This window comes from Podarcis cretensis, assembly GCF_951804945.1.
Source record: "Podarcis cretensis genome assembly, chromosome: 7".
NCBI classification, from domain to species: Eukaryota; Metazoa; Chordata; class Lepidosauria; order Squamata; family Lacertidae; genus Podarcis; species Podarcis cretensis.
Window position 1 is genome coordinate 57,298,689 of NC_137176.1, and position 12,945 is coordinate 57,311,633.

At 41.2% G+C, this 12,945-nt stretch overlaps 1 protein-coding gene across 10 annotated transcripts in view; it reads right to left on the reverse strand.

The window, feature by feature from the left end:
• Positions 1 to 12,607, reverse strand: part of ASPH (aspartate beta-hydroxylase) — a 91,882-nt gene extending 79,275 nt beyond the window's left edge. For 4 of the 10 annotated variants that reach the window (XM_079984604.1, XM_079984605.1, XM_079984609.1 and 1 more), the window contains exon 1: positions 12,443 to 12,599. In XM_079984604.1, coding sequence (XP_079840730.1) covers positions 12,443 to 12,497 — 55 coding nt within the window. In that variant the 5' untranslated portion in view covers positions 12,498 to 12,599. Of the gene's footprint in view, positions 1 to 755; positions 945 to 12,442 lie in introns of those variants that run through there. The other 6 variants (XM_079984603.1, XM_079984601.1, XM_079984607.1 and 3 more) reach the window with 4 other exon arrangements.
• Positions 12,608 to 12,945: the final 338 nt, after the last annotated feature.

Genomic DNA, 12,945 nt, shown 5'->3' on the forward strand with positions numbered 1-12,945 from the left:
GAAACAATTTCAGATGTGAAGCTTTTACTGCAAGCAGCAGCTAGATTCCTCTTAGCTATGCTAATCAGAACCTTATCTTTTTTCCTGTTTTATCATATGACATTTTATAATTATGAGCCAATTGAGAGTTAAAAGCATATTTTATATACCAATTTAAACTCATTCCAGAAAATGAAATCAAGGATGAAGCCCTGCACGCAAAAACTGCCAGCCATGTAGAAAGTAGGTCAATTTCCAAATCTGGTAAGCCTTTACTTTCACCTACCATATGTCTACACAGATCCCATAGTCCTGTAAAATACAGTGCTACACTTTCAAAGCTCATAAAATAATGTGAAGAACTGGGTCTTCGTGAATATTCATTCACCTCAGGTTTAATATGCCCCATTTTCTATAAAGCGATCTCTGCTCATTCTCTAGATTCAAGTAGAAAAAATGGCACCCACTGTCAAAATCCATTTATTACTTGAGATTAAGCCCCACTGAACAAAACTGAGATATGCTTCTAATTAGACATGAAGTCAATAATACCGTATATATCTAGTCAAAAATAAATCTCATTGTTTGCATTGTATCTATTTCATAAAGCTATACAGCTCTAGGAAGAGGAAATCCCAAATATTAATAATTTTTAAACTATTTAATCTTCAGATTAAAGTTATACCACAATACATTTACAGTTTTGCTGCTCACCCCCAGAGTCACAAATACAGTATACAGAATACAGTAGGTATTCCAAGCTGCTAGAAGTATACCTGAATCTTCAGCCATGGCATCAGTGTCCTTTATCCATGAATTAAGTAAATCTTAATATAAAAAAACAAGTGTCCAGATAGAATCAGCAAAAAATGTCCCTCATGTAAGCCTTCCTACAGCCACAAAGAAAGTTTCTTACAGCCAACTCAGCTAAGGCACGAAATCGGACCCTGCTGCAAACTGCTCAAAAGCTATTTTTAGTGCAATCATCTGCAAGCCAAATGCTTTTAAGTACCCATATGGAAACCCAGTGCTGACGACAATCAAATTTGCCCCCTCCTACTAACAAAGCATCCTGGATCTTTTCTGTCTCATTTAATCTCTAAACACCAACATACCAGAGACGCAAAACAGAACAGATTTTAAAAAATGATTGCAGGAAAGCATGCCTCACTGACTAAATTCTAAGAGCATTAAACCTTCTGTACAAACTCAAACAAAAGTCAGGACACAAAGCTTGTCTGTGCAATTTGGGCAACAGCCACACACATTTACATGATGCTGACAGTCAGCCATCGGATGGCTTTTGGGTGCATTTCTAGCTATAAACTTGACACAATTGTAGTCCACAATTACAGAAAGGCACTAACACATGTATTATGTACTACTAAGGATGGTGTGTCACTGGCAAGAAAGAAAGGCACATGCAGCTAGGCTGCCTTCTGATTCAACATTTGCAAACCATGCTTTGAACTGGAAGGTAATGGCGTTTGGTGAAAGACTAATATTTATAAACATGCTTTAGTTTGTAGCTCTCCTCAATCAGGAAATATTGTCAATAGCCCCTTTTCAATTTTTCGAAAACTTCCTTCTGATAGCTTTTTAAAAAGCATTGAGTAAACATTAGATTACACACACACACAAAACCCCCAGCTAACTTGTTGAATTCTAGCCCAAATAATAAAGACTGTTGGCATTTTGGGAAGATTTGCAGGCTTGAAGTCCAATGTGCTTTAGGAGAAGAGTGTTTCACAACTAAGGAGTGAATAATTTGCCTACATGCTAATGGTAAAGAGCAGCCAAAGAATGCCTATTTAAAAAAAACCCTTTCATTCTCAAAGAAACTACATTCCAGTACACAGCTGAGTAGTTCAAAAGTGACAGCACCATGGGACCAACCCAGCTTCCTGCAGGGCAGGGTGCAATAGCTCTGAGGCAAAACCTGCCTGCTAATGCCTCAACAATTCTCTCCTCAGGAAGCTATGGCATTTGTTTTCTAACAGCCAAATCTAAATATGTTAGAAAAAAAGGTACTAAAATCCCATTTAGCAAATCTACCTAAACAATAAAACTATAATCCATACATGCATATATTTATTGACTGTAGATAAATTGGACCCATCATCAATATGAAGTTCAGAACAATTTTATAGAGAGGAACAGCAAGAAAATCAGTTGAAGCAACTGCACTATATGGCTGCAGCATGTTTTTTTGGTACGAACTGAGTAAAACGTTAGACCTTAACTAGTGTGATTTGGCTATGCATACACAAGGAAACAGGCAATAAATCAATTTATTATGAATAAGTTAATAAATGGCTCAGTTAATTTAATTGAATCATTAAGTACAAAAGAGTAGTTAACGATAATATAGGCCACAGAATGAGCCAAATAACTTCATTTATTAAATGCCACTCCTTGTAAAGAAAAAAATATTGAGATAGCTAGCTGGCAGTTATACAGTTTTCACAAGGTCCTTTATAACAGGTTAGTATTTGTGCTCCCAGTGCATAACCAAGCAGCAAACAGCCAAGGATATCACAGACTCCAGTTTTCAATGGTTTGTTCCTAAACTCAGGCCTAGGGATGGATGAATCGGTCAATTTTTAAATCTTAAGTTCAGCTCACCACATTTCAGTAACAGTTTGCAATTTTTTATGTTAAAGTCATGAAAATGTAAATCAACATTTTAATGTGCATTTCTCCTAAAATGCACTTTGCTAAGCAATTTTCCTATTGTTATATTTTATTCTCACTAACATAATTATTATTATGCATATGTTCCCACAATATGTACATTTTTACACACTCTTCTTTTTTGCTGCAGAATCCAGAGAAGTGTAAATTTCCAAAGAAAGCTGCATTTAGGTTCACATATTGTTTCAGAGAGTGGAAATTAGGTAGAGTCACATTAAATGTGAACTAAACTGAATTTCTCTCCCATACCTTATTCAGGCCTCAAAGCCCTCTTCAGGAAGAGAAGGAAGAATTCAAGACCAACACTGGCCCCTGAAACTCAAAGACAGCATAAACTCTCTTGACCGGTCAACACCTTTGTGTTTTGCATTTGGGGAACCAGCTTCCAACTTGCCTGACTTTAGCTCCAGCTGATGGCTTTTGATTCCCCTCCCCCAACAGGAGGGCACAACCTGCAAGACTAGATTCAGGTATGGCCCTAGTCTAGTCATTACACAGGAGAATATCCAGACAAACTACTGCTTTTAAAATATCATGCGAAACTCACTGGTTTCTGTGCATGAAGCTAGTGTAAGTTTTATAACCACCCTGTGTAAGCTGCAGGAAACTTTCAGCATGGTGCTGTTCTACATGATATCCAAAACATCTGAAAACTCTTTACCACATCTGTCAGCTCACATTGTGCAGCACTTCATCACTTAGGAATGTGCAATGCTAATACAAAAATGCCTCATACAACTGGGCAACCACAATTAGTAGTCTTTTTAAACATTACACCTGCTACACAGAGAACAACCATAAAGGTTTTCCATGGCTATAACACTTTCTACAAAAACTTAACTAGGGGCATGCAACTACAGTGGTACCTCGGGTTACAGACGCTTCAGGTTACAGACACTTCAGGTTACAGACTCCACTAACCCAGAAATAGTACCTTGGGTTAAGAACTTTGCTTCAGGATGAGAACAGAAATTGTGCTCCGGCGGCACGGCAGCAGCGGGAGTCCCCATTAGCTAAAGTGGTGCTTCAGGTTAAGAACAGTTTCAGGTTAAGTACGGACCTCCAGAATGAATTAAGTACTTAACCTGAGGTACCACTGTATATTTTATGGGTTCTACCTTTACAATTCATAATCAATATAGAATTACATTTTGACCTTGGGAGTTATCTTGGGGATAGTTCAAGTACAGTGGTACCTCTGGTTGTGAACGGGATCCATTCCAGAGGTCTGGCTGGATCCCAAGCTTTTCACAACCCAAGGAGAAGTGGTAGACTGCTTCTGTGCATGCACATGCAGCGAAACACTTCTGGGTTTGCTGCTTTCGCAACCTGAAGTTTACATTACCCGAGGGTAACGTAACCCAAGGTACTACTGTGCTGTCCTATTGCCTCACAAGGTAACAACCCCTCATTTGAAGCACCTCTAACTTCTACTGCAACATTGAGGAATGAAACATTTAAGCTGAGGATGGTTACAAAGACATGATCTCTATATAGTCTCTGAGATGCCACAATTTCAAGCAAGCAAATACTACAGGCAGCTCTGAACCTTTAGCCACCCCTCATATATGGGAAGAGAGGATCCCATAGACATGGCATGTAAAAGTCAAACAGCCTTTCCCCCATAGATGTCTCAAAGCAAGTAAAATTATCAAGTATTCCTATGAGAAACTGTGACTCCTGTAGAGTTCCTGAATAGGCAGGAGTTTCTGAATAGGTTTCATTTCAGAATATTGTCAAGATAACCCATCTCACACAATAATCAACTGGCCAGAAGTAGTTAGCAATTTCAAAATTCAAATTCTGAGTTATTAAATAGGTGGGATGAGCATTGGGGGGGGGGGAAATCCCTCTCCAGATCTGTCACAGAAGTACTAAAACATTTGGAACCTTTTTTGTTAGGGGAAAAAGCAGATCTAAGGGAGAATTCTTCATATAATAGAATAAAATGGAGAAAGACTGACAAAGAACTCAAGGTCACCCAATGAAATGAAATCTCCTGACATTTTCCAGAACAGGTTTGTATCCAAATAATGCATTGCATTAGTGAAATGACTTTTCCTCATGCAATTAAACTTCCCATCCTCCACTGAAATCTGCCCATCAAAGAATAAAAGCAGGGGATCTACAGAAATTGTCAGATACTTTTTATTGGTATTTTTAGGGAGGGGTCCTTGGCAGTAACAAAAACTCTTGGGGGCAGGGTACGGTCCACCCTCGTTGCGTCATCTTAAAAAGTACTTTAAAAGTGGTTATAGATGTTGTCACAAAGACTACTTGCATTTCATGGGACAAAGCATCACTGTCAATGGAACAAAGTGATTACAAATTAGCTGTATAAAAGCAGTTCTTTGAAGAGAATAAATGACGCAATACCCCCTAATCACATAGCTGCTCACCTCTTGTGATATTTGTTCATCAATTAATCCAGAGAAGTAACTCAGGCAAAAGGCTGGAAAATTAATTAATAAAAACTCTCTAAAAATCATTTTATCTCAATTTTATCACTCATTCCAGTTAATAAAATACATACATTTGTTTGAAAAGTTGTACTTAGTCAATAGATTACAAGGGAGAAAAATCAGATGAGAGCCAATGTGGCGTTTGTATTATTCAGAGTACTGGAACAGGGCCAGGAAATCCAGGGTTCAAATTCCCACTCAGACGTAAGGCTCACTACATTACCTTGAGCCAATTGCTGTCTCTTAATCTAATACACCTTGTAGGATTGTTGTAAGAGTAAAATGGGGAGCTCTTTGGAGGAAAGCTGTGATATAAATGTAATAACACATTTCATTTCAATTTTTTAAGGAGATGGTATAATGATAATTTAAACAAGTCTCAAGCAGGATAGAAGTACTACTGTTACTACCAGACATTGATTCAAGGCCAAGTATAATCTGTACCAACCAAAGTCACACAATTCATTTTAAGAGAATTAACAGAGTAAGCTATATGGATGGAATACAGGTGATTACAGATGCAAGACTATGTTTGTAGATGTGAGATAGTGGGTCTTGAAGATAGATTGAGGGTGCAACAGGTGCTATATTCAAGTAGTTTTTCTGCTCCTGCTGCTACTTCCATTCTTATGAAGCCATGTTTCCTATTCTATCTATAAATCAAACGGAAACAGCAACACAAACTCCACATACTCTACAAAGCTGCCAGGACAAAATTGAACAAAACTGGCACCACAGACTATGAAGAAGCTGAAGAATAATTTGCACTTAACACTGAAACCCAAGTACTCCTAGTACTATATAGAGTGCTTTAAAAGAGGAGAGCAATGCAGGCCTCAAAAAATACCCCAGCACATGGCTTTACAGAATTCTCGTTTTAGTTAAAATCTCTAGGTAGTAACTAGATGAGTTTTATTGAGACATCAGATCTCAGTCGTCCAGATATAGTACATATTCGTGTTCTTAGAGCAGTTTAGGTTTACGTTGGGCCTCATCCTCCAATTGAATGCAAAAGCACATATATTCTGTCTACCTTTTAAAAAAATATTTATATACCACTCTTCATCTGTAATATCAGAGCAGTTGACCAAAATACAATAATAAAACAACACTTTAAAACAATAAACCACTGTAAACTTCCACTCACTTTAGCCAGCAATATACATTATTCCAAGCTAGGAATTAATCACATGCAAAGGCCTGAGTAAATAGGAAGGTCTGGAGCAGATACTGGAAGCTCCTTTCAGATGGGATGGAGCTCTATATAGTAAGCACCAGCACATAAAAGGTCTTCCCTCTGCATGCTGCATACTGTGCCTCAACTAATGGCAACACCATCAAGAAAGAATACATAAGATATTTTGTATCAGGCATGACCAACTCCCAAGAGACTGTAATCTACTCCCAGTATTAAAAAAATTTGGCAGTGATCTACCCATTGTCATTGGAGGGAAGAGGTGTGTGCATGGGGTGAGTGGATTGCCCAGAGTTGTTGAGCAATCTACCAGGATCAGCCGGAGATCTACGGGTAGATCGCAATCTAATGGTGGGACATCCCTGCAATATTTCATTTTGCTTTACAGTGGGGGCTGATAGATTCATCACTATCACACTATGAATACGAAGAAAGCCTGTTCAGGCAGCCTGCTTAAAGAAGGCCAAGCAGGAAAGACAGGGACACACATAAAACTTAAAAGGGCATTTCAACACTACCATTATTTTCTTTCTATGCTCTTTTGCATTCATTATCTGTTTCCCATTGTTGCAACATGAGTAAAAGCTGCAATCCTAAATAGCTGTATGAGATAAGAGTCCTGTCTGATCACATAATTAAATATTATTTCCAAATCCTTGCTTAAGGGAGAAAAGGGGTAAATTGCATAAACAGCCTATAGGTTTGACTTTTGTCAGACATAAAAGTTTGCTCAATCTGGTCAATGCCTTATTTCTAACACATCACCATGATTGCGTGGCATGCAAGGCGACTGCAGATATGTTCAAACCTATTCATTTCACAAGAACAAAATGTGTTCACTTAGCAATTTTCAGTTGTGAAGGTGTGCTTATACAACCTGAAACAGGAGCTTTGAACTCCTGCTCAAGCAAAAACATGGGAGGAGTTTCAGGAGTGAGGGGTGGGGGAGAGACCTGCCTCTTTTCAACCCCTCCCCCCAGGCCTTTCTTGCTATGTTAAAAGGATCAGGTAGCAGGTGACAGGAATGGGGATGAGACTCTGGCAAGCCAAAGCCATGGCCTATCAGAGTAGACAATTATGGGTGAGATGGACAAATTGTCTGACCTAATAAAAGGCAGTCTATGCTGCATTTCAATGATTATCTCCATTTGCCTTGGGACTGCAGAGCAGACAGGAAGCACTCTGACCTTTGTCACTGGCCAGGGAGCCAAGGGCCACTGGGAGGCAGTACACCCACCCAGCCCCACCAGAAGAATACTGTTATGTACTGAGCTGAATCCTAGAACAATAGGATCCAGAATGCAGCAGTTTGATTGGTCCGCAGGAGCCACCCAATCCAGCTCCAGGTGGAAGTGAATCAGCAACCTGATTGGCCTGCAGGAGCAGCCAATTAGGCTTCTGGAGGAGGTGAATCCGCAACCTGATTGGCCTACAGGAGCAGCCTGGAATTAGCCAATCACATGGGGCCCATTGTGTAAATAATGTATATATAGCTAAACGTTTTGGGGAAAGTTTCATTCATTGCTACTATGAGCTGAATAAAGAGCGTGAAATTCACACTCGATTCCAAGTATATTTCAAATACCATGGCAAAAAGACACAGTCTGAGCCCAACTGTCAACTAGAGGAGCAGCAGCTGCAGTAGTGAGTTTGTTTAATTATTACAAGAAAGTGCCTTGAAAATCATTTGATTAAAAGGCAGAGTATAAATCTTCAAAATAATAAATAAGTTAAAAGTAGAATTCTATTGTTGATTATTTTCTTGTTCATTCCAAAACCACACCACTCATTAGTAGTTTTCTTTCAATGCAAGCATTTAACAATTGAACAAATATTAACACTGCAACTAATATTTTCAGGAAAACTAATATAACTCTTCAACATAGGTTTAAAAAGAATTATAAAATGATGTTTTTCTTTTCTCCAGGGCTGGAAAATCTGATAAAGAAATCACTATGTGCCTAAAGTTGTTTGAAAAAATGTGTTGGGAGATTAGAAATTTGAATCTTTTTCATGGCTAGAGCCTCTGGTGGTAGCATCTATGAATTTGAATGATTTCCCAGCCCTAGATCTCTCATTTCACAGCATTTTAAAGCACACACAAAAAAACTTCTCATGCAGCAAATCAATCCATGAGTGTGGTTACAAAATAAACAGTGTTATCAGTCACAGCAATCGTCACACTTTACCAGCATATGATGTTCATCAGGGAACAATCACCTTGGTGCAAGGAAAACATTGCACAAATGGCCTATAATGAAGAATCCAATAAACCATTAGCATGAGACATACGGTACTTCATTGTTCAGAAATAATAAATAATAATATATATTCCATAGCATTTCTTCAGAAGTGAAAAATCAGAGAAATATCAAAATGTACATTGTTTCAGAAGGGGTGTAAGAAATTGCCAAGAAAAGATACATTTTGTCTAAAATCCAAGCGGCCCTTCCTCCTTGCATAGTATGTTTGTTCTAAAGGTATGGGCAAAACTGAGCACAGTAAAGCTGTATGCCACCATTATATTTAATGAATGTTGGTTGGTCTTAGTCTTGCTTTAACAAAGTAAACTGTGAGAATGCCACATTATATTGCAGAGAAACTAGATATACTTTACTAGGAAAGCTAACTACATGGTGAAACCGGATGACAAGAAGAATTGCAAGGAGTTAAGTGGTGTGTGTGTGGAGACCAGAGAAAGTAGTGGAGAATGGAAAGCACAAAGAATTAAGAAGTGCAGGCATTTCTGCTTCTTATGTCCCTCCATTGTACAAACTGTCAATTTATCCCTACTCTGTGCATAAAGACCTGTCCTCTTATCCCATGACTGCTAAACCTACTCAGGATACCTAAGTGTTTGAAACTCTAAATACACAGATTGTATCTAAGTTCTACTCAGAGGAGACTCATTAAAATTAACATATTGAAGTTTCCTTTATCATACACTTCAATGGGTCTACGCTGGATAGGGTTTACTCTGAGTAGGACTAACACTGGCTAAAACCCAATGTCTACTTAGTCATCCTTATTCATGTTGACTTGTTGACATACTCAAAAAAAAACAACAACACTAAAAAGTTAGTGGGACAGGACTTATCTTTGTGGAAGCCATGGCCATTTTTCAGTTAGACCTGTAAGCTCACAGAGACTGTGAACAGTTTATGTTGTGGTTGTGTGTGTGTATGTATGTCTATATAACAGAATGATATGTCATAAAGCAGTCTACTCAATTATATTCTAAAATCTTCAATATAGCTTGTTACCAGCACATACAGGCACACAAAGGTATAATCAATGTGGGAACACTGAGGAGGGCAGGTATAGGATGGATGGGTGAAATATGCCCGAATACCCTATATGCCACCAAATCTTGGCCATGTTAGACTAACTATACATTAATGCTACAGATTGGATTTATTTTGAAGTAAATATATGTACAATCGATCTAAACCAGGCTTCTTCAACCTCAGCCCTCCAGATGTTTTGAGACTACAATTCCCATCATCCCTGACCACTGGTCCTGCTAGCTAAGGATCATGGGAGTTGTAGGCCAAAAACATCTGGAGACCCGAGGTTGAGGAAGCCTGATAAACAGAACCAACTCTGAAATATGCATATGAGGTGGCTACCATTCTAACTACACTTACTTGACTGGAAGTAATTTCCACAAAATCTGTATACCAATCTAGAGTATATTTAGTTGGAAGAAAGTAATATTTTGAGAACTGATATTTTTGCTTGGCAAAAAAGAAAAAGAAACCTTAAAGGCATTCATACTAACACCAGCCACACATTCATCTGACCTCTTATCACTAACTAGGTTTTATTATATAAAGTTTTCCATTCACTTATGCATGTGTTCTTTTGCAAGTTAAGGCATTTCTGTGTCACTAAAATGCCAGTAGAGAAGGAAAAGGAGGGGAGATTGATTTAAATACAAGCAGCAAATGTAAACCATCTGGTCATACCTCACCCTTTTTTAATGGGCAGTTGACACGTAAACACTTTGGAAGAGATGAGGGAGTAACCAAACAGAAGTATTGAAAATACCTTACTGGCAAGCGATACAAGTCTTGCCACACAATCAAGAGAAAGCATTTTATACTTGCACATGAAACCTGATGCCAGATTACAGGCAACAAACTACAATGGTGATTTAATGAGATTGTGGGTTAGGCTGCCATGTATAAAGTCCTAGAAAATGCACTCAGCCAGCTAATTTAAAATCTGTTTCCCACCACTGCAGCCTCACAAAGCTGTACTGTACTACAGAGTTTCACAGAGTTTTGGACAAATCACAGCAAAATTCATCTGTGTAATTCAATGTCCAGCAGAACAGAGGTGTTGAACAAACAAAAAAACTCTCACCAACAATCAGATTATCCAGTACAGATTCCCAAAGATAACTGTGCTAGAAAAGTGCCTCAGCACTTTGTATAAAACCAGCACTTTTATCTGCATGTAAGTCTAACTAAAATCAACAGGACTTCCAGATAAATATCTTAAGGATTCCATTGTGATACAATAGTTTTGCTTTATTGTGGGTTTATGCAACACCACCAGTTAACAACAAGGTTAGAAACATCCACTTCAAGAGAATGGTGTGCCACCATACCACTTTGAAATAGATTCTTCCAAGATCTTCCCCCAGTGGACTATAGTTAGTGCATGATAGAGCACAAAACCATCGTACAGCAAGGCAGCAATCATCAGAAGCACCTGATAGCCATCTTTCTGTGTAAAGAAAGACACTCAAAATAACTGTATGAAATACTTTGCAGTGTTTCAATACAGAATGGAACAGAATTTTATTCTAACACACAGTACTTGCACTTTACGCACAATGCAGATACCCTTGCAGGATGATAATCCCCCAAGAGAAGGCCACATTAGCTAGCCTCTCCTCAGGTGTCCTGAAGATGGTCCCCAAATGGCTGCGAATGAAACAAAATTGTGGCGTTACAAAAAGCAATGGCAATTGAACAACAAAAAGCTGGGGTGGAAAAGGAAAGGGATAAAAAGAATTCAGAGTTAGGGATATTTCACAGAGGCCTGCACATCAACCTAGTCAATCAACACTTGATCTGTGCCAGTTTGTGCATGAAGTAGCTATTTCAGCCCCAAGTGTTTATCATCAAGAATTGGTGCATGTTTACTCAGAAGCAAGCCTCACTCAATTCCATGGCATTTCACTCCAGCATACATGGGTTTGCAACCTTGCAACACAATCCTATGTCTCTTTGTATGGAATTGCGGCCCATTGTCTTCCACAAGAGTCGGCCTGGATCACTTAGTTGGTTAGAACTTGGTGCTGTTAATGCCAAGGTTGCAGGTTCAATTCCCATATGGGACAGTTGCATATGCCTGCCTTGCAAAGGGGGTTAATCCTCGGGGGTTCCTTCCAACCCTACAATTCTATGTTCCTATGCCTTCAAAAACCACACATTTTCAAAAGAGCAAGAAAGACCACCAGCTCCGAAGGTGTGCGCAGGATGGCAGCCTCTTTAAATCGGATCTACCCAGCTGAGAGGTGTGACCTGTGTACACAAGTGGAAGGGGAAACAAACGAAGCCAGGCTCCTCGTCTCTGAGTCTGTGTGCTCAAGGAGGAGCTCAGAAGCGAAGGGATTTCGAGAGCGCTTTCACAACCTGCAGCCGAGCAGAGCAAGAAGCTGCTGGATCGGGACCAACGGCCCACTGACTCCCGCCTCCTGCTCTCACGAACACAGGAGCCCTCTCGTCTCCCGCGGTTTTGCCAGCGACTAGTATTCAGAAGCCTGAGGAAATCCCGGGCTCCATTTTATTCCCCTCCTCGCCCCTGATCCCGGCAGCACCGTCCAGGCCCCTCATTCCCTTCCCCAACGGGACCCGCCGCCTCCTCCTCCTCCTCCGAGACCAGGGCAGGCATTCCTGAGGGGCCGCCTCGGGACCGGCAGCGAGGCGGCTGGAAGAGGACTTCAGGGCGCCAGTTTCGAAAAGCGCGGCGCTGACAGGAGAGGAGAGGCCCCGCTCCCACCCCCCACCCTCCTCGCCCGGCAACGCCGCCTCCGGAGGACCGCCGGGTCGGGAGACCTCTCCTCCATAACAGGCCCATCTGGGCGGCCGCTACTGACCTCTCCTGGCTCCGGGGCCGGGGCTGCCGCTCTTGGGGCTCTTGCGCGGGGCCATGTCGCCTCCTGTCAGGTAACGCCGCCGAGGAGAGTGAGAGAGACGGGAGCGCGCGACGGCGGGAGGAAGCTCGTTCGCGACGGGGGGCGGGGCTCGGCGGATGCCCGCGGCTCCTCTCTTAGCTCTGCACGCCGACCTGACCCTTGGGCGGGAGGGAGCCCCTATTGCCCGACTGGCAGCTGCTCCTAGCAAATCGCGAGGCGGAGGGGGAGGAGCCGCTCGAACGTGATTGGCAGGTACGGGCCGCGGGGAACGCCTCCCGACGTTCTCGCGCGCGCCCGTTGCGTCGGCGGCGGGGACCGTGCTTGGGAACGCATCGATTGGAACGTGGCAACGCAGGAGGAGAGGGAAGGGAGAGCGAGGGGGCACGTGGAGGGCGGGAGAGAGTCTGCCTGGGAGCGACTGCTGCTGGTTCTGTGTCTCGTCAGTGCAGCCCCGGAACCATTTG